The sequence below is a fragment of the Mustelus asterias genome, chromosome 15, assembly GCF_964213995.1.
Source record: "Mustelus asterias chromosome 15, sMusAst1.hap1.1, whole genome shotgun sequence".
Lineage (NCBI taxonomy): Eukaryota > Metazoa > Chordata > Chondrichthyes > Carcharhiniformes > Triakidae > Mustelus > Mustelus asterias.
Genome location: NC_135815.1, coordinates 56,751,633 through 56,770,837, shown reverse-complemented (window position 1 = coordinate 56,770,837; position 19,205 = coordinate 56,751,633). Strand labels below are relative to the sequence as shown.

At 45.3% G+C, this 19,205-nt stretch overlaps 1 protein-coding gene across 1 annotated transcript in view; it reads left to right on the top strand.

The window, feature by feature from the left end:
* The window catches only part of pde10a (phosphodiesterase 10A), a 163,129-nt gene that overhangs the window by 44,288 nt on the left and 99,636 nt on the right, over positions 1–19,205 (top strand). Inside the window, exons 5-6 of the mRNA XM_078230471.1 lie at positions 17,165–17,461; positions 18,725–18,787. Coding sequence (XP_078086597.1) covers positions 17,165–17,461; positions 18,725–18,787 — 360 coding nt within the window. The remainder of the gene's footprint in view (positions 1–17,164; positions 17,462–18,724; positions 18,788–19,205) is intronic.

The following is a 19,205-nucleotide window of genomic DNA, read 5'->3' as shown; positions in this document are numbered from 1 at the left end:
TTGATTTTCCTTTAGGGTAAATGTTGTCAGCCACAGTTCAATCTCTGAGTCAGTAGGTTGTATGTTAAAGTCCCACTCCAGGACTTGAGCACAAAAATCAAGGCTGACACTCCAGTGCAGTTCTGAGAGAGTGCTGTACTGTCAGAGGTGTCGTCTTGCCAATAAGACGTTGAAACCATCCTCTGGGAGGGACTTAAGAAATCACGTGGCCTATTTCAAAGACAAACTGGAGAGATATCCCTGGTGTCTTTTGTCAACCAACATTCCTAAAACAGATGACCTGGTTTGTGTTGGAGCTTGCTGTGTGCAAATTGATTGTCACATTTCCTACATTGCAACAGTAACTACATTTCAAAATTGCTTCATTGTAAAGTGCTTTGGGACATCTCGTGGTCACGAAATGTTTTATTTAAATCCACTGGCTTCAATTAGGACACCACTTCAGCAATTTTGTATGGAATCAATTCCAAACTGTGTTCCTATCAGTACTCGATTCTTTTGAAGTATTAGACTAGAGCAATAGTTAAAATAGCTATCTAAATAATATTTTGCCAATTTTAAACCCCAAAGCTAGTCCCAATTGGTTTGTGATGGTAGAAAACAATGTATGGTGCAGGCCTTCAGAAGTCACTAAGAGTAGCCCTTCTGTCAATTCTTTTTAGCTGAAGCTGGATTCGTTTATAAGTGGATCTTGAAGTTTTTGCATTGCAAGAACTGTGTTTAGACATTTTATCGAGTAGGATGATCAACTGCTGAACACAGTAATTACGGTGAATGCTTTTGTTGAGCTTCTTGCATGTTATGTAACATGATGTTGGAAGTCAATGCATATTTTCAAAACAGACACTGGGAAAAATCTGAGACGTTCAACATTTGACTTGTGCCTTGAAACTAGCATTGACTGAAGATTGTTAGCTATTTCATTAGAACAGATCCAGGTGTACAAGACTGGACTTTGAATATTCTCAAGACCTAGACTGAAAGATTCTTGGGTGCAGAGGGACACGAGGGATATGGCCAAGAGTGGGAATGTGGAGTTGAATAGAACAGGAGGTGCTGATGTTTTGGCCAGAATGCCACTTCTGGGTATGGACATTGTATAGGAGGGCTAGCCGTAAACACTCAAGAAACAAATAATTACAGTAAAGAAAAATGTTTGTATAAATAAACACCAAACCTTTATCATAATAATTATACCATCATAATGATGCATTACATAGAATAATGAAACCAAACCGATATATTTTTGCATATCCTCTTGGCTGAATGTGAATAATGCAGTTGATCACTTGTCTTTACAATTGTTCAAAGTCTGGTGTCAGTCTTTTTCTCCACAGATGCTGTCTGACCTGCTGAGCACTTCCAGCATTTTCTGTTTTTATATCAGATTTCCAGGATCTGCAATTTTTTTGCTTTTGTCCTGCCAATATAAATTCTGCTTTATTGTGAACTACAATATGGTGCTGCAAGAATTAGCAAGGGAAAAACAGTAAAGAAGTAAATTGTGGAGAGGGTAAACTTCTCAGTGCCAGTCACCACATCTTGTGGGGAGTGCAGTAATCTGTATCTTCTCTCTCCATCTCAGGACTGGAGCTGGGATTTAATAACCACAGCACATTTTAAAAGAATTGCTATCATATAGTCATAGAGGTTTACAGCATGGAAACAGGCCCTTCGGCCCAACTTGTCCATGCCGCCCTTTTTTTTAAACCCCAAAGCTAGTCACAATTGCCTGCATTTGGCCCATATCCCTCTCTACCCATCTTAGCCATGTAATTGTTTAAACGCTTGTCAGAAGACAAAATTGTACCCGCCTCTACTACTACCTCTGGCAGCTTGTTCCAGACACTCACCACCCTCTGTGTGAAACAGTTCCTCCTCTGGACACTTCTGTATCTCTCGCTTTTCACCTTAAATCTACACCCTCTAGTTTTAGACTCCCCTACCTTTGGGAAAAGATATTGACTATCTAGCTGATCTATGCCCCTCTATTTTATAGACCTCTATAAGATCACCCCTCAGCCTTCTACGCTCCAGAGAAAAAAGTCCCACTCTATCCAGCCTCTCCTTATAACTCAAACCATCAAGTCCTGGCAGCATCCTAGTAAATCTCTTCTGCACTCTTTCTAATATAATAACATCCTTTCTATAATATGGTGACCAGAACTATACACAGTATTCCAAGTGTGACCTCACCAATGTCTTGTACAACTTCAACAAGACGTCCCAACTCCTGTATTCAATGTTCTGACCAATGAAACCAAGCATGCCGAATGCCTTCTTCACCACTCTGTCTACCTGTGACTCCACTTTCAAGGAGGTATGAACATGTACCGCCAGATCTCGTTGTTCTGTAACACTCCCCAACGCCCTACCATTAACTGAGTAAGTCCTGCCCTGGTTCAATTTATCAATGTGCATCACCTCGCATTTGTCTAAATTAAACTCCATCTGCCATTTGTCAGCCCACTGGCCCAATTGATCAAGATCCCGTTGCAATCCGAGATAACTTCCTTCACTGTCCACTATGCTACTAATCTTGGTGTCATCTGCAAACTTACTAATCATGCCTCCTATATTCTCCTCCAAATCATTAATATAAATGACAAATAACAGTGGACCCAGCACTGATCCCTGAGGCACACCACTGGTCACAGGCCTCCAGTTTGAAAAACAACCCTTTACAACCACCCTCTGGCTTCTGTCAAGAAGCCAATTTTGTATCCATTTAGCTACCTCACCCTGGATCCCGCGAAATTTAACATTATGCAACAACTTACCATGTGGTACCTTGTCAAAGACCTTGCTAAAGTCCATGTAGAAATGCCCGTAGATCCTGCCTCTCAAAATACCTTCCAACAATTTACCCACCACAGATGTGAGGCTCACTGGCCGGTAGTTCCCAGGCTTTTCCCTGCAGCCCTTTTTAAACAAAGGCACAACATTTGCCACCCTCCAATCTTCAGGCACCTCACCTGTGACTATCGATCATAGAAAGAGGTTTACAGCATGGAAACAGGCCCTTCGGCCCAACTTGTCCATGCTGCCCTTTTTTTTTAAAACCCCAAAGCTAATCCCAATTGCCCACATTTAGCCCATATCCCTCTGTACCCATCGTACCCATGTAACTATCTAAATGCTTTTTAAAAGACAAAATTGTACCCGCCTCTACTACTACCTCTGGCAGCTTGTTCCAGACACTCACCACCCTCTGTGTGAAAAAATTGCCCCTTTGGACACTTTTGTATCTCTCCCTTCTCACTTTAAACCTATGGCCTCTAGTTTTAGACTCCCCTACCTTTGGGAAAAGATATTGACTATCTAGCTGATCTGTGCCCCTCATTATTTTATAGACCTCTATAAGATCACCTGTCAGCCTCCTATGCTCCAGAGAAAAAAGTCCCAGTCTATCCAGCCTCTCCTTATAACTCAAACCATCAAGTCCTGGTAGCATCCTAGTAAATCTTTTCTGCACTCTTTCTAGTTTAATAATATCCTTTCTATAATTGGGTGACCAGAATTGCACACAGTATTCCAAGTGTGGCCTTACCAATGTCTTGTACAACTTCAACAAGACGTCCCAACTCCTGTATTCAATGTTCTGACCGATGAAACCAAGCATGCCGAATGCCTTCTTCACCACTCTGTCCATCTGTGACTCCACTTTCAAGGAGCTATGAACATGTACCCCTAGATCTCTTTGTTCTGTAACTCTCCCCAACGCCCTACCATTAACTGAGTAAGTCCTGCCCTGGTTCAATTTATCAATGTGCATCACCTCGCATTTGTCTAAATTAAACTCCATCTGCCATTCGTCAGCCCACTGGCCCAATTGATCAAGATCCCTTTGCAATTGGAGATAACTTTCTTCACTGTCCACTATGCTACCAATTTTAGTGCCATCTGCAAACTTACTAACCATGCCTCCTATATTCTCATCCAAATCATTAATATAAATGACAAATAACAGTGGACCCAGCACTGATCCCTGAGGCACACCGCTGGTCATAGGCCTCCAGTTTGAAAAACAACCCTTTACAACCACCCTCTGGCTTCTGTCAAGAAGTGGAGATGCCGGCGTTGGACTCGGGTAAGCACAGTAAGAAGTTTAACAACACCAGGTTAAAGTCCAACAGGTTTATTTGGTAGCAAAAGCCACACAAGCTTTCAGAGCTCCAAGCCCCTTCTTCAGGAAGAAGGAGCTTGGAGCTCCGAAAGCTTGTGTGGCTTTTGCTACCAAATAAACCTGTTGGACTTTAACCTGGTGTTGTTAAACTTCTTCTGTCAAGAAGCCAATTTTATATCGATTTAGATATAAATCTGTCTTTGTCAGTAAGTCACTGAAGGCTAACATGAGGTGCAACAAACAATTACGAAGGAAAATGTCATGTTAGCCTTTATTGCAAGAGCATTTGAGTATAAGAATAGCAAAGTCTTGCTTCAATTGTACAGAAATGCACTGTGTGAATTTTTGATCTCCTTAGGAAGGATATTATTGCCAGATAGGGAGTGCATCGAAGGTTCACCAGACTTATTCTGAGGATGGTGGGACTGTCCTCTCGAGAGATTCGGGAAACTGAGCAAGTATTCTCCAGAGTTTCGAAGAACGAGAGGCGATCTCAATGAAACATATAAAATTCTTAAAGGGACAGGATGGGCAGGTGCAGGTAAGATGTTTCCCTTGGTTGGAGTCAAGAACCAGGGGTCACAATTTTAAAATAAGGCGGATGCCACTTAGGACTGAGATGAGGAGAATATTTTTTATTCAGAATGTTGTGAATTCTTGAAGCACTCTACCACAGAAGGCTGTGGAAGCTCAGTCATTAAGTATGTTTAAAATAGAAATTGACAGGTTTCTGAATACCAATTACGTAAAAGGATATGGGAATAGTGAGGAAAAAGGCCTTGAAGTGGATGATCAGTCATGATATTAAATGGGGGAGCAAGTTCAACAAATTGAATAGCCTATGTTCCTAATGCCATCACAGCATTCATGAACACCCTGCATCCATTACTGAGAGTTACAGATGGAATCGAATTTTAGAGTAGGCTTGGGATCACCGTCAGGTGAGCACAGCACAGATTCAGGTCTACAGCAGGCAAAGGCAAGAACGTCCAAGATCACCGACACTCTGAGGAATGCTGGAGACCAGGCTTCTGCTGAGTCCGCTGATGAGCCTGTGGATTCAGCCCAAACAGAGTTGTTGGCGTTTGAAGGACTAACACAGGAACATCAGACAGCGCTATCATACCATTACCAGATTGCAACGGACGATAGAGGAGTTGCATTGGAGAGAATGAAGAGGTTTACAAAAATGGTTCCAGGAATGAGAAACTTCAGTTATGAAGATAGATTGGAGAGGTTGGGACTGATCTCCTTGGAGTGGAGAAAGCCCAGATTTAATAGAGTTGTTCAAGATCATGAGGGGGTTGGACAGAGTAGAACTGTTCCCACTCGTAAAGGGATTGAGAATGAAAGGGCACAATTTAAAGTGATTTTCAAAAGGAGCAAATGTGATGTGAGAAAAAACATATTCACACAACACATGGTTTGAGTCTGGAATGATTGCATGGAAGTGTGGTGGAGGCAGGTTCATTCATGGCATTCGAGGGCATGAGATGATTTTTTGAATGGAAATAATGTGAACAGTATGGGAAAAAGGCAGGGGAATGACAGCACGTCATAATGTTTAGTCGGAGAACCAGTGAAAACACAATAGGCTGAATGGCGGCCTCCTGCATCGTAACAATTTGGTGATTCTGTGATACATGAGTGCTCAGTGTGGATCTTAGAGGATTGAACGTCAAAGCACATTGCAGTGAACCTCAGTCCGTGCATCTTTCAATTGCCTCCATGTAATTTCCATCAGCCTTGAGTGTGCTTTACATATATGCCAAAACTTGGAGCTGTTATGCACTCCTGGCAGCTGCACCATTATCTCATGTCCATGTGTACACCTAAACATCACCTCAGTATGAGTCTCCACCTTTCCATCTCTATAGTACAGAGCTTTGGACCTCGCTGATGCATGTTGAGCCTTGCGATTTCTGCTAGATGATTAAAACAATGCAAGGTAGGAGTAAATGCCCCAGATGCCAAACTTTAACATGGGAGGTAGCTTCGCTGGGCCAGAAGGTCTGTTTAGCTTCTCTTGACAGTAACACTGTGCCAGCTCTCAGATGGTCAGTCAACATGGTTATATGCTAGTTACAATGGCATCAGTGTGGCTGGTTTCCTTGTGATATGTAGACTGGTGAAATGAAAATGTTGAGGCCTCAAATGAAATCAGAGTGTAGCTCCAAGACATCTGATGTATGCTCCTTATTATCAAATTTTAGAGTATGTAATGTCTAGACGGAGTGTCAGCATTTTGGGGCCCACAAATGCCAAGGCTAGGCTGTACCAGAAGTTGTTACACTCCAGATGGTGGCAGGCATGGCCACGAAAGATCAGACTAGGCTGCTACTGAATCTTTCACATCCTGAAAGGTGAGCTGAAGTGCAGGTTCGCACCCATTACTGAGAGTTATACATGACTGTATCTGAAGATAGATCTCATGCTGGGGACACAGTTTGGTGATGAGGCCTGAACACTTGTCTTGCATGAGCAATTGCCTGTGCGGATTCAGATTCGACCTCAGACATCAAGGTGAGGACGACTGAGTGATGATTGTCCTTCTCCATGTGCCTTACTACACTGTAGGCATACTGTCACCAGTGCATGGAGGATTGCAGTGCCGCTCCTGCGTCATGAAGAACGCCATACGTAGTGAAATGATGGTAAGATGCTTGAACTTTTATTCTGCTCACAAAACTTGTTGTTGCATTTATTATCCCACAATAGAAAGGACACATGCTGCAAAGCTTGCATTACCTCCTGAGGATCAGGACATAGTTTCACAAGAGTGTAACTACTCATTGAGAAATTAATGTGCTGCGTTGAGATGATGAGGATCGTAACAAAGGTATTAAGGTGGACCTAGCATAAAGGACACTGGTGAAAGAGGCTAGTATGAGCTAGTCATTATAGATCTACTGACACCTGGTGGCTATAAGCATCTCAGATGCATACCTGCCTCGTCTGGCCATTTTTGTGGCCTCTTCCTATGGAGAAATAGCTTTGCTGTCCTCATTGAGCTCAGCCCCCTCGACATCCTCATCACTGGAGGGAGTGTGCAGCTCCTCCATCTCTCATTCTGACAAGTCTTGGCCTTGGGAGCGCTGGGTTATGTAGAGTGCAGTGAGTCATGATGATGCAGGTGACCATCTGGGGAGAGTACTGGAGAGCAATGCCAGACCTATCCAGACATCAAAAAGATGTCTTCAGAATGCCAATGGTCTTCTCAATCAATAAACATATTACAGAATGAGCAGTGTTGTACCTCTCCTCTGAAGCACTTGTGGCCACTGACGGGCGTCATCAGCCATATCTTTTGCAGGTCACCTTTGTCATTGAGGAGCCAACGCTGGATGTGCAGAGAGTCCTCGACAATCTATAGCACCAGCGGGTGACTTGAGATGTACGAGTTGTAGGAACTTCCAGAGTACCTCGCACTTACGTAATATGTCTCTGGTGGTTACAGACCAGCTGCACATTGAGAGAATGGTGAATTGTAGTGGCTGCTGCCAGGGAGCTTTTAACATCGCGTGTGCATCCTGGACCTGGGAATCCAGAGCTTGCAACAAATCCCACAGCTCTGGCAGCCTGGCTGGCTTCATCTAGGGAGAACTGGTTATCATTTTGCACCTTGCTAAATAGGACATTAGTAACCTCTCGGATGCATTTGTGAGTAGCTGTTTCAGATTTCCTGCAGAGATGCCCAGTGAAGCCCTGGAATGAACCACTTTCAAAGAGATACAGAGTGTCAGTCACCTTGCGAGCCCCCAGCAATGGATGGCCTTCCAGTCTTCCCAGAGAATGTATCAGATGTGAGCCACCGCATCCCTAGACATGCAAAAGCATTTACAGCACTATCTCTTGCCCAACTGGAGGTATGAGAAGCAGCTTCTGTAAATCTTTGGACGCGCCAAATGCCTCTGCTCAGAGTTAGTTAGGGTTTTGAGGGAGCTCGCTGGCACTTGTTCATTAGGCTGAAACTCTTCCCTTTGCCAAACCTGGCAGTGACAGACCCTTCTTCTTAGTTCCCTGATTGCCTGGATAAATGCGACAGCAGTCTCAGTCAGTGCACTGTTAGATTGAATCCTTTGGATTACACTAATGTAATGACAGAATATTGAGGTGGGCTGGGTGCAGAATGTTCAAATCCTGAACCTACCAGCTACAGCATTTAGAGGTCTTTGGGACATTAGGCGTATGCATTTTGGCCATTGCCCCTTTATATTTGGATCCCTCTGACTCTCGTGATTTCTTATGAGACGGATTAAAGGTCTTTGGAAGCAAATCCAAAAATAGCCTCAATTGTAAGTAGGCTCTTGCAAGAATGTGCAACACGAGTTAAGGTCATCTCTAAATTGGTATTTGACTATTGCTAACATGTCTTTGCTGTGCCTTCCTCTCCATTTGGTAAAACGGAAATCAGTAGGGTATCCTTTCAATTGGCCCACAAGCTCTGAGGAATCTCCCCAGCACATTTTTTCATAGCTTGTTTTTCCACTGCGTCATTGGATCAACTTGAAAAATGGTGGTGCTGAGATTTGACGATGGGACCAGCCTCCAGCAGCCTCCCCACCCCCAGCCGCCTGCATGACCATTTAAGTCTCTCCCATTGTATTGGAGGAGCATTATGTGCAGGTTTCCCTCCCTCCAATCACATTCCTTCCCATGCCGTCTTCCCCCTCCCCCCCACCCCCTTAATCCTTGATTCTGTCATAATAATTGTTGATATGTGTCCTTCTGCTCCCCAAACTGTTTGTTGTTGGTGGTCTAATGCTCCATATAAACCTGATCCTGTCCCATCTTGTGGTCCATTCTATTGTGAATTACTGAGAGCACCCATCCCCATGAGACCATTAACTGTTCCCCGCACACAAGCAGCAGATGCCTCCCCTGACTGAGCTATCTGCAGGCTCCCTGTCAACCCGCTAGTTATGTATCTTTTTGCTCTCTTTCTTCCAGGCTCCATTGCCACCATTCTCTACCTCCAACGTGTTCCCCTGTCCTCCAAACCACACACACCCCTTCCCCCAACACCCCAATGTTCCCATTGGTGTCACGTGAGAAGCTTTGGTTCTGGCCCCTGCCTTGACTTGGCACAGAGTCTGAGCAGCTGTGAGTGCAGTGCTGAGTGTTTGTAAAGTGGGTGGGGCCAGAGGACATTGGGTGGAGCCAGAGGACATTGGTAAAGTGTTGAACGAATACTTCACATCCGTCTTCACCCAAGGGAATGAGGATGAAGGTATTGAATTCAGGGAGAGAGACTGCAAGGTTCTTGAGCAAATTGACATAGGGAAGGGCAAGGTATTGGAAGTATTGGCAGGCTTAAAAATGGACAAATCTCCAGGTCCAGATGAATTGTGTCCCTGGCTGCTGTGGGAGGTAAGGGTGGAGACTCCTCTCTGGCCATGGGGGAGGGGCCGCAGGACTGGAGAACAGCTAGTGTGGTTCCTTTTAAGAAGGTTGTAGATAAAAGCCAGAGAACTACGAACCACTGAGTCTCACGTCAGTGGTAGGAAAATTATTGGAGAGAAGTTTGAAGGAGAGCACGTATCTCCACTTGGAGAGTGATGCGCGTTATCATACACGAGGCTTGATGCTCAGGAAATAAAGGCTTTTATTTACTGTAACAAAGCAGCTAACAATTATATACACGATCCCAGACTGAGGGGCTCCAGTCAGAGCAGGGACCTTTATACCTCTCCCAGGAGGTGGGGCCTGACTGGGATGTACCACAACACTACAATACAAAGGTGTAACAACCCCACCCTAACCCCAACAGCAACAAGTAGCACAACCCATCCCTAACCCAACAGCAACATATGTACATACTTGTAGTACTGGCCAGACCCTGGCTCAGTACTATCCAGTGGGAACCAACGATGGTTCACCACATTCACCCCTCCTTTGAAAACAAAGGCCGGCGGGGTACAAAAACAGAATAATTTGTCATCAGTCTATAAGTTCAGATGGTCAGGGGGACCGCACCGTCGTTGTGACCTCCTCAATACCGGCAGTGACACCGGAGTAGGCACTTGCGGTGGCGTTCTCCCCAAGGCGATGTCCAGCTGTTCCTCCACAGACTCACAGGCCGGTTGACCCTGAGGTGACGGCAATCCATGGAGTCCCGACACGCCCTGAAGTGGCGACCATCCTCTGGACTCAGGCAAGCTGTGCACGGGAGTAAAAGGGTTAAGCAATGGTCCCGATGCTGCCTGCGCCGTGTCCGGGGGGGAAACGAGTTAAGGGGTTTGTAACAGGGGGTATGGGAGCGACAGGGGTTGCTACGTCCCCTGCTGGCGCCAGGTCTCGGATCGAGACCGTGTCCTCTCGCCCGTCAGGGTATGCCACATAGGCATACTGAGGGTTGGCGTGGAGGAGATGGACCTGTTCGACCAACGGGTCGGACTTGCGGGCCCTTACAGGTCCTGAGTACGTCAACCAAGACGGTAATGAGGTCCCCGAGGAAGACTTCCGAGGGAATGAAAACATCCTCTTGTGGGGAGTAGCATTGGTTGCCGTACACAGGAGTGAGCGAATAGAGTGGAGCGCATCAGGGAGCACCTCTTGCCAACGGGAGACTGGAAGGCTTTTTGACTTCAACGCCAGTAAGATAGCCTTCCAGACTGTAGCATTCTCACGTTCCACCTGTCCGTTACCCCTAGGGTTGTAGCTCGTGGTCCTACTAGAGGCAATCCCGTATGAGAGCAGGTATTGCCTCAAGTCATCGCTCATGAACGACGAGCCCCTGTCGCTGTGAATGTAGCTGGGGTACCCGAACAGGGTAAAAAGATCACGGAATGCCTTGATAACCGTGGCAGCGGATGTATCAGAGCAGGGAACAACAAAAGGGAATCTAGAGTACTCGTCAATGATGTTGAGGAAGTACACATTCCGATCTGTTGAGGGAAGGGGGCCCTTAAAATTGACACTCCGTCTCTCGAAGGGACGAGTGGCCTTGACTAAATGTGCCCGGTCAGGTCGGTAAAAGTGCGGTTTGCATTCCGCGCATACCCGACAGCTTCTTGTGATGGACCTGACGTCCTCCACCGAGTAGGGCAGATTGCGGGCTTTTATAAAGTGGTAGAGCCGAGTGACCCCAGGATGGCATAGGTCATTATGGAGAGCCTGCAAACGGTCCTCCTGTATACTGGCGCATGTTCCATGCGAGAGGGCATCCGAGGGCTCATTGAGTTTCCCTGGATGATACATGATGTCATAGTTATAGGTGGAGAGTTCAATTCTCCACCGCAAGATCTTGTCATTCTTGATCTTGCCCCTCTGCGTGTTATTAAACATGAACGCCACAGACCGCTGGTCCGTGATCAGGGTGAACCGTTTTCCCGCCAAGTAATGGCGCCAGTGCCTGACGGCCTCCACAATGGCCTGGGCCTCCTTTTCCACCGCTGAATGCCGGATTTCGGGGCCTTGGAGGGTGCGGGAAAAAAATGCGACGGGCCTGCCCGCCTGGTTAAGTGTGGCGGCCAGGGCGAAATCAGATGCATCGCTCTCCACCTGAAAGGGGATGGACTCATCAACAGCGTGCATCGTAGCTTTCGCGATGTCGGCTTTTAATTTATCGAAGGCCAATCGGGCCTCTGGTGTTAGGGGAAAAGTAGTGGACTTAATGAACGGACGGGCTTTGTCCGCGTAATTGGGAACCCACTGCGCATAATAAGAGAAGAAGCCTAAGCATCTTCTCAGTGCTTTTGCACTAGTGGGCAAGGGAAGTTCGGAAAGGGGGTGCATACGGTCAGGATCAGGGCCAATGACCCCGTTTTCCACCACGTATCCTAGGATGGCTGAACGGCGCGTACGAAACACACACTTCTCCCTGTTGTAGGTCAGGTTCAGGCGAGATGCAGTGTGTAGGAAATTCAGGAGATTCGTGTTGTGGTCCTGCTGGTCATGGCCGCAGATGGTGACATTATCCAGGTACGGGAAGGTAGCCCGCAGCCCGTTCTGGTCCACCATTCGGTCCATAGCACGCTGGAAGACCGAGAGCCCATTGGTGACACCAAAGGGAACCCTGAGAAAGTGATACAAGCAACCATCCGCCTCAAAAGCCGTGTATTGTCGGTCCTCTGGGCGAATGGGGAGTTGGTGGTAGGCAGACTTGAGGTCTATGGTGGAGAACACCCGGTACTGCGCAATCTGATTGACCATGTCAGATATGCGCGGGAGTGGATACGCATCCAGCTGCGTGTATCGATTAATGGTCTGACTATAGTCAATGACCATCCGGGGTTTGTTCCCGCTCTTGACCACCACGACCTGCGCTCTCCACGGACTAGCGCTGGGTTGTATGATCCTTTCTTTGAGGAGCCGCTGAACCTCAGATCGAATGAAGATCCGATCCTCAGCGCTGTAACGCCTACTCTTAGTCGCAATGGGCTTGCAGCCTGGCACAAGATTCTGGAACAGGGAGGGTGTGGTGATCTTCAGCGTCGAGAGACTACAGGCGGGGCGCGTTGGGCAATTTGGAGGCTGCAGTTCTCCCACCGAAAGTGAAGGGAGTGACCCACCGTACTGTAGGGTTACACTCAAGTGGACCATGAAGTTAAGTCCGAGAAGTATTGGCACGCAAAGGTGCGGCAACACTAGGAGCTTGAAACACTCGTACACTGTGCCTTGCACCGTTAAAGTTACCACGCAACTCCCTAGCACGGTGACAGACCGGGACCTCGATGCCATAGAGATTGTCTGTTTGACAGGTTGAATCCGGAGTCCACACCACTTCACAGTGTCTGGGTGGATAAAGCTCTCAGTGCTCCCGCTGTCAAACAGACAATAAATCACGTGGTCATTTACCTGGATGTTCATCATAGATTTGTCAAGTCTATGAGGCTTGGCCTGGTCCAGGATGATCGACGCCACCGTTGGTTCATGAGCGCCACTGCAGGCAGCTGAAATCGACGAGGATGACCCCTGCTGGTCGTTCGCGGTCGGTGCCGACCAACATGGCCACTCCCATAGGTCGCATGTGGGTGATGGCGCCAACCTCAGCGACCCCTGGTGGTCACACATCTCCGACTCCGTCGACCGTAATGGCGTCGTCCTGGCCTCGCACGTGGACGAAACCCTCGATGATTTCGACGACGAAGATCCGGGCTCTGAGGAATCGCAGGCCGCACTACTGTTCCTAGGTTTCGATCGGCACACTTTCGAATAGTGCCCCTTACCGCAGGCTGAGCACAACACAGCTTTAGCGGGACACCGTTGCCGAGTATGCTTCGCTCCCCCACAGAAGTAACACCGCGGGCCGCCCGGAGCTGCTGCCGTCGTCTGGCCTGAGTGTGAGCACGCCATTACGCAGCATTTTGAACTCGAGGGACGAGGAGGGATTGGCGACTGCTCCTGCCACATTGTCTCCGCGTGGTCTTCCGGATACAATACGAGGCTTTTGGAGGCCGTCTCCAGCATCTCCGCTAGCTCTATTGCCTGGGTAAGGTCAAGGTTACCTTTCTCTAGTAGTTTAAGTCGAATGTATGACGAACCGACTCCCGCCACAAACGCATCTCGGGCGAGGTCATTCATACTCTGCTCAGCCGACACAGCTTTGCAGTTACAGCCCCTGGCTAGCTGTAGGAGCTCGTTCGCGTATTCCTCCATCGTTTCGCCAGACTGCCGTCGTCGAGTGGCTAAGAGGTAACGAGCGTGTATTTCTTTGGGCGGTTTGATATAACGCTTCTTCAGAAGCTCGAGGGCCTTTGTGTAATTGGTGGCCGCACAGATCGCGAGGTAGACAGTGTCGCTTACCCTCGCATGGAGGACCCGGAGTCTGTCATCATCTGTGGTGACCATTGCGGAGGCTGCCAGGTAGTCTTTGAAACACTTCAGCCAGTGGTCGAAGGTGTTAGATGCGCCCACCGCACGTGGATCTAGTGTAAGGCGTTCTGGCTTCCGAATCTGCTCCATACTCTTTTTTTTTTCTTCGATGAGAGTTTATTTACAGTAAATAAAATTGATGCGCATTATCATACACGAGGCTTGATGCTCAGGAAATAAAGGCTTTTATTTACTGTAACAAAGCAGCTAACAATTATATACACGATCCCACACTGAGGGGCTCCAGCCAGAGCAGGGACCTTTATACCTCTCCCAGGAGGCGGGGCCCGACTGGGATGTACCACAACACTACAATACAAAGGTGTAACAACCCCACCCTAACCCCAACAGCAACAAGTAGCACAACCCATCCCTAACCCAACAGCAACATATGTACATACTTGTAGTGCTGGCCAGACCCTGGCTCAGTACTATCCAGTGGGAACCAACGATGGTTCACCACAGAGAGGCAAGGCTTGATCAAGGATATTCAGCATGGCTTCACCAGAGGAAGGTCATGCCTAAGAAATTTGATTGAATTTTTTGAGGAGATGACCAGACGTGTAGATGATGATTGAGTTGTTTGAGACGATAACTAAGTGGATTGATCGGGGTAATGTGGTTGAGTTGGTATATCTGGAATTCCATAAGGATTTGATAAAGTGCCACATACTGAACTTGCCAGCAAAATTGAAGCCCTATAACAAAAGGGACAATATCAGCATGGAACAAAAACAGAAAATGCTGGAAAATCTCAGCAGATATGTTAGCATCAATGGAGAGAGAATAGAGCCAACGTTACGAGTCAGGATGACCCTTCATGGATACTGGCTGAATGGTGAACAGTTGTTTTTTTGTCCCGGGGGAAAGATTCCCCAATGGTTAGTCCGAGGACCACTGCTTTTCCTGATTATATACGAATGACTTAGTCTTAGACTGTGGTGTATAGGACACAAATTCAAAATAGATGAAACAAAACTTGGAAGTATTGTGAATTAAGAGGAGTACAATGATATACTATAGAGGACATGGACAGGCTGGTAGAATGGGCAGACACATGACAGTGGTGTGAAGCGCAAGGAGAGGCAATATAAACTAAAGGGTACAGTTCTAGAGAGGGTGTAGGAACAGAGACTTGTATCTTTAAATCTTTGAAGGTGGCGGGCAGGCTAAGAAAGTGGTTAAAAAGGCACACAGGATCCTGGGTTTTATAAATGTAGGCATAATGTATAAAAGCCAAGGAAAATAAGATGAATGAGCCTTTGTAAAATATTTGTTTAACCTCTCCTGGAGTCTTGTGTTCAATTCTGGGCACCGCACTTCAGAAAGGATCTGAAGGCTTTAAGGGAGTCCAGAAAAGATTGACAGGAATGGTTTCCGGGTCGAGCAACTTCATTTAAGGGACAGACTGGAGAAGCTGCTGTTGTTTCAACTTCAGACCAACCCAGTTTTACTCCCAGGCAGTTTCCACTCTACTGGCTCTTCCACCTGTTTTATTTCTCACCAATCTCCATATTTCAGCAGGAGAGATTTCTGCCACCGTGTCTCCGCAGTTTGCAAACTTTCTTCATAAACTCTCTTCCCTTGCTTCCTCTGCTGTCATGATAGGCTCCTCAAAACTTAACTCTCCAACTTGTCTTTAATCCGCTTTTCTCTTAAAAGGAAGGATGTAAATGCATTGGAAGCAGTTCTGAGAGGGTTTATTAGGCAAACACCTCGAGTTTAAAAGATTAAGAGGTGACTTGTTTGAATCGCATACGATCCTGAGGGTCTTGACAGAGTGGATGTGGAAAGGCTATTTCCTCTTGGAGGAGAATCTAGAACTTGGGGTCACTATTTAAAAATAAGTGGTCACCCAGTTAAGACAGAGATCAAGATTTTTATTTCTCGAAAAGGACCATGAATCTTCATCAAAGGGCAGTGAAAACAGAGTCTTTAAATATTTTTAAGGCAGAACTAGATAGATTCTTGATAAGCAAGGGGGACAAAAGGTCATCGAGGGTAGGTGGGAATGTGAAGTTCAGTTTACAGTCAGAACAACCATGATCACACTGAATGGTGGAGTAGGTTCAAGAGGCCGTGTACTCCTGCTTCTAATTTATATGTTTGTCGGCCAAATGTACATATTTTGTTTAGTTTCTAACCAGGTTAGCAAGTTTTTGTGCATTAATCGAGGGGCTATCCTTAGAATTGGCCACCTTCACCAGGAACAGTAGTGTATCTGTTATGTTATTAAACTAGTAATCCAGAAGCCTAGTTTAATACACTGGAGACATGAGTTCAGCTCCCACCATGGCAGCTGAAGAATTTAAATTCAATTAAATAAATAATTCTGGAATAAAAGGAATAGTCTCGGTCATGATGACCATGACTTTACTGGATGTCATGAGAAATTGTGGATCCTGTGTGGATCATGACTCCTCTGAAGTGCTGTGAACAATGGATACTTATGGAAGAGGCTCAAGTCCACAAAAAATTGAAGTGTGTGGAGGGGGTGGCTGAACTGCTGAACTCCACAGTGGAGCTGGCAAGAATGGGAGGGCTGTGTGCAGCATGGCTTCCCGCACCCTAATCCCAGACCAGCCAGCATTGCCAGAAACATGTGTTGGGGAAACAATGGTAGTTTTAAGAGATTTATATTTGTATGGGTAAACATTAGAAATAAGGTACAGTTTTAGGTATGTTTAATGTTTCTGTGTCGGAAGGGAGTTGTAGTTAGCTTTCATGCTGAACAGAAGGATTTGTCTGTGTGGGGGTTAATTTCAGTTCCAGCTGAGAAATTATTGTGTTTAAAGAGCTACAGCGTGAAAAAGATAGATGCTTAGCAACTTGAGAGTCTCTAAAGGGAACAGAAACATTCTTCTTTAGTTTCAGTTAAAAGCTAGCAGTTGGAGCCAGACAATGAAGCAATAAACAACACACTCAGCTCTGCTAGGGGAAGTCAAAGAGGAACAAGCTCTTTTAGCTTTTCTATAGGGAAGCCCCTACAAGGAAGTAATGGTTCAGACCGCCAGTGCCAAAGATCTAAAAAGCAACTAGTTAAGAAGCTATAGAAATGAAAAGTTTCCAGAAGGTCTGGAGTTAAAGGGAACAAAGAAGAAACTGGAAAATAGGACAGGATTCTGTTCAGGGACACCAGACAAAGCTGAGAATAAATTGGTGAGGATACTAGAGAAACTAAAAGTAATCCTAAAATTTGAAATGTCTTGCTATCATCTATAGAAAAATTATATAAAGTATTGACTGCATATCAAAATTGGTGTAGCAGTGAAAACCTGAAAGGGTTAATACTAAATCCTGATTTCGACTTGCTGCTAAAAGTGGATCAGAAGCTCTGGTCGAACAGATTTTTTGAAAAATATGAACTGGATTTTGGAATGCAGATCGCTAAGTGTATTGTTACGAGGGATTTAAAAGAGTATTTTGGGAGTGAAGTTTGGAAACTGCCATATGACAATGATCTGAGGAGAAATCTACAAACACTAACTTTGTGTACTATTGAGACCACCTGTGTGAACGGTTAAGCTAAAGGAGGAGTCAAGGAGTATTGTATTATCAAATTTTCATGTTTAGTTTTTTCTTGTTAAAACTATTTAGCAGTTTTGTGACTCTGCTCCAGCACTTTTGATTGGGAAAAAAAGTAAAGGTTACGGTCTTTTGAACCAGAGTTCCATTCTAGGACCTTCCAGTTCCGTTTTAACATCAACTGGGATTGTAACACAGGAGTGGGGGGAGGGAATCATAGAATCAGGATCCGCCTACCATTTTCAAAGGACGCCTGAGTCTGCCCAGCTCAACGAAAACCTGGGTCAAAATGTATTATATATCGTTGATTTGCAGCAGACAGTAGGAAATTTAGTGGTGTAGTTGACTAGTACAAACAGCAATTGGCTATCCCATTTTATCAACTATATAATATAGTTTTTGCAATAAATATGCCAACACTCGCAACTTTCCATACGATTTGCTCTATAACCAGCTGCAGTTCGCAAACTGATTTGATTAAATTGTTGAGGTGTAATCCAGTAACATGTTTAATCCACACACATTTGCTTACTGTGCATTATAAGTTTGATCAATGTTGTAACTTGCAATGGTTCTATTAAAATGCTGCATTTTCATCCCTCACCAGTCAGAGTATTACATGAGGAATGGGCTAAGGCATCTGTGTTTGTTGCTTTGATTCCCAATGTAATGCAGTATTTTCTTGCACGTGAGTGCCCTGGAATACTGGAAAATCTGCCTAATTTAGAAATTAGATTACCAAGTTAACAGAAGGTTGACTCTCTCAATTTTCTACTGGCTCACTTAATTTCTATCCTGCCTCCTTCTGCGTCCCCATAAAGATAATCACTAGTTGCTCAACTAATGTTTGCAAAAGGATTAGAAATGCTAGTGGTAGTGGTCAACCAAAGAAGGATACAAAGGAGTCAGCAACATTTCGGAGGAAAACAAATTGTTTCTGACAAGTTCTGTATGGTGGGAAGGTGAGGAGAAACGTTCACCTATATAGCCATACTTCAGAGCTCCATCTGCATCTTGGAAATTTTTTTGCCAGGAAATTATTTGTCAGTCTAAACTAACTTGTGATGACTTGTCTCTTAAGCTCCTCCTTTACCAGCAAGCACAGCTTCTAGGGGAAGATGATTTCCAGTAAATTAGGTATATAGCAATGTTGCGCTTTGAGTGATTTAACATCACCTGAAATGACAGTTATCTGCAAGTCAAATGGGGCATCTGAATTGTAGAGTTATAACCATTCATGGAATTTTGTTCATGTAGGTGAAACATTCCAGCTGTTAGCAGCCTCCACTTCAAATACGATGGGAGCAGACTATTCTCAGGGTGAGTCCATTGAATGAGGAAATATTTAGTAGTAATCGCTTAAACAGTGAAGGTAGCATTTATAATAGTGTATTAAAAACTAGACCTGACCTTATAGAAAATGAAAAAATTCAAAAAATGAATGATTCTGTCACAACACAAATGATTTTCATATTTTTCTTCTGATTTAAGTTTCAGATTAAATTAGTGATCGTGAACTACCTCAGTTTTTTATTAATTGTCACCAGAAAGATAAATATAAGTCACAATTCCTGTTCCCATTTCTTCCTGTTTCTTACTGGTTTTCTTCATTCCTTCTTCACTCTTTGCTTTTCTGTTCTTTCTTTCTTTCTCCTGCCTTCCTTCTTGCCCCTTCCTTCCTTTCCTTTCCTTGATGCTTTTCCTTTGTTTGTTCCATTTCAGCCTGCATATTTCCCCT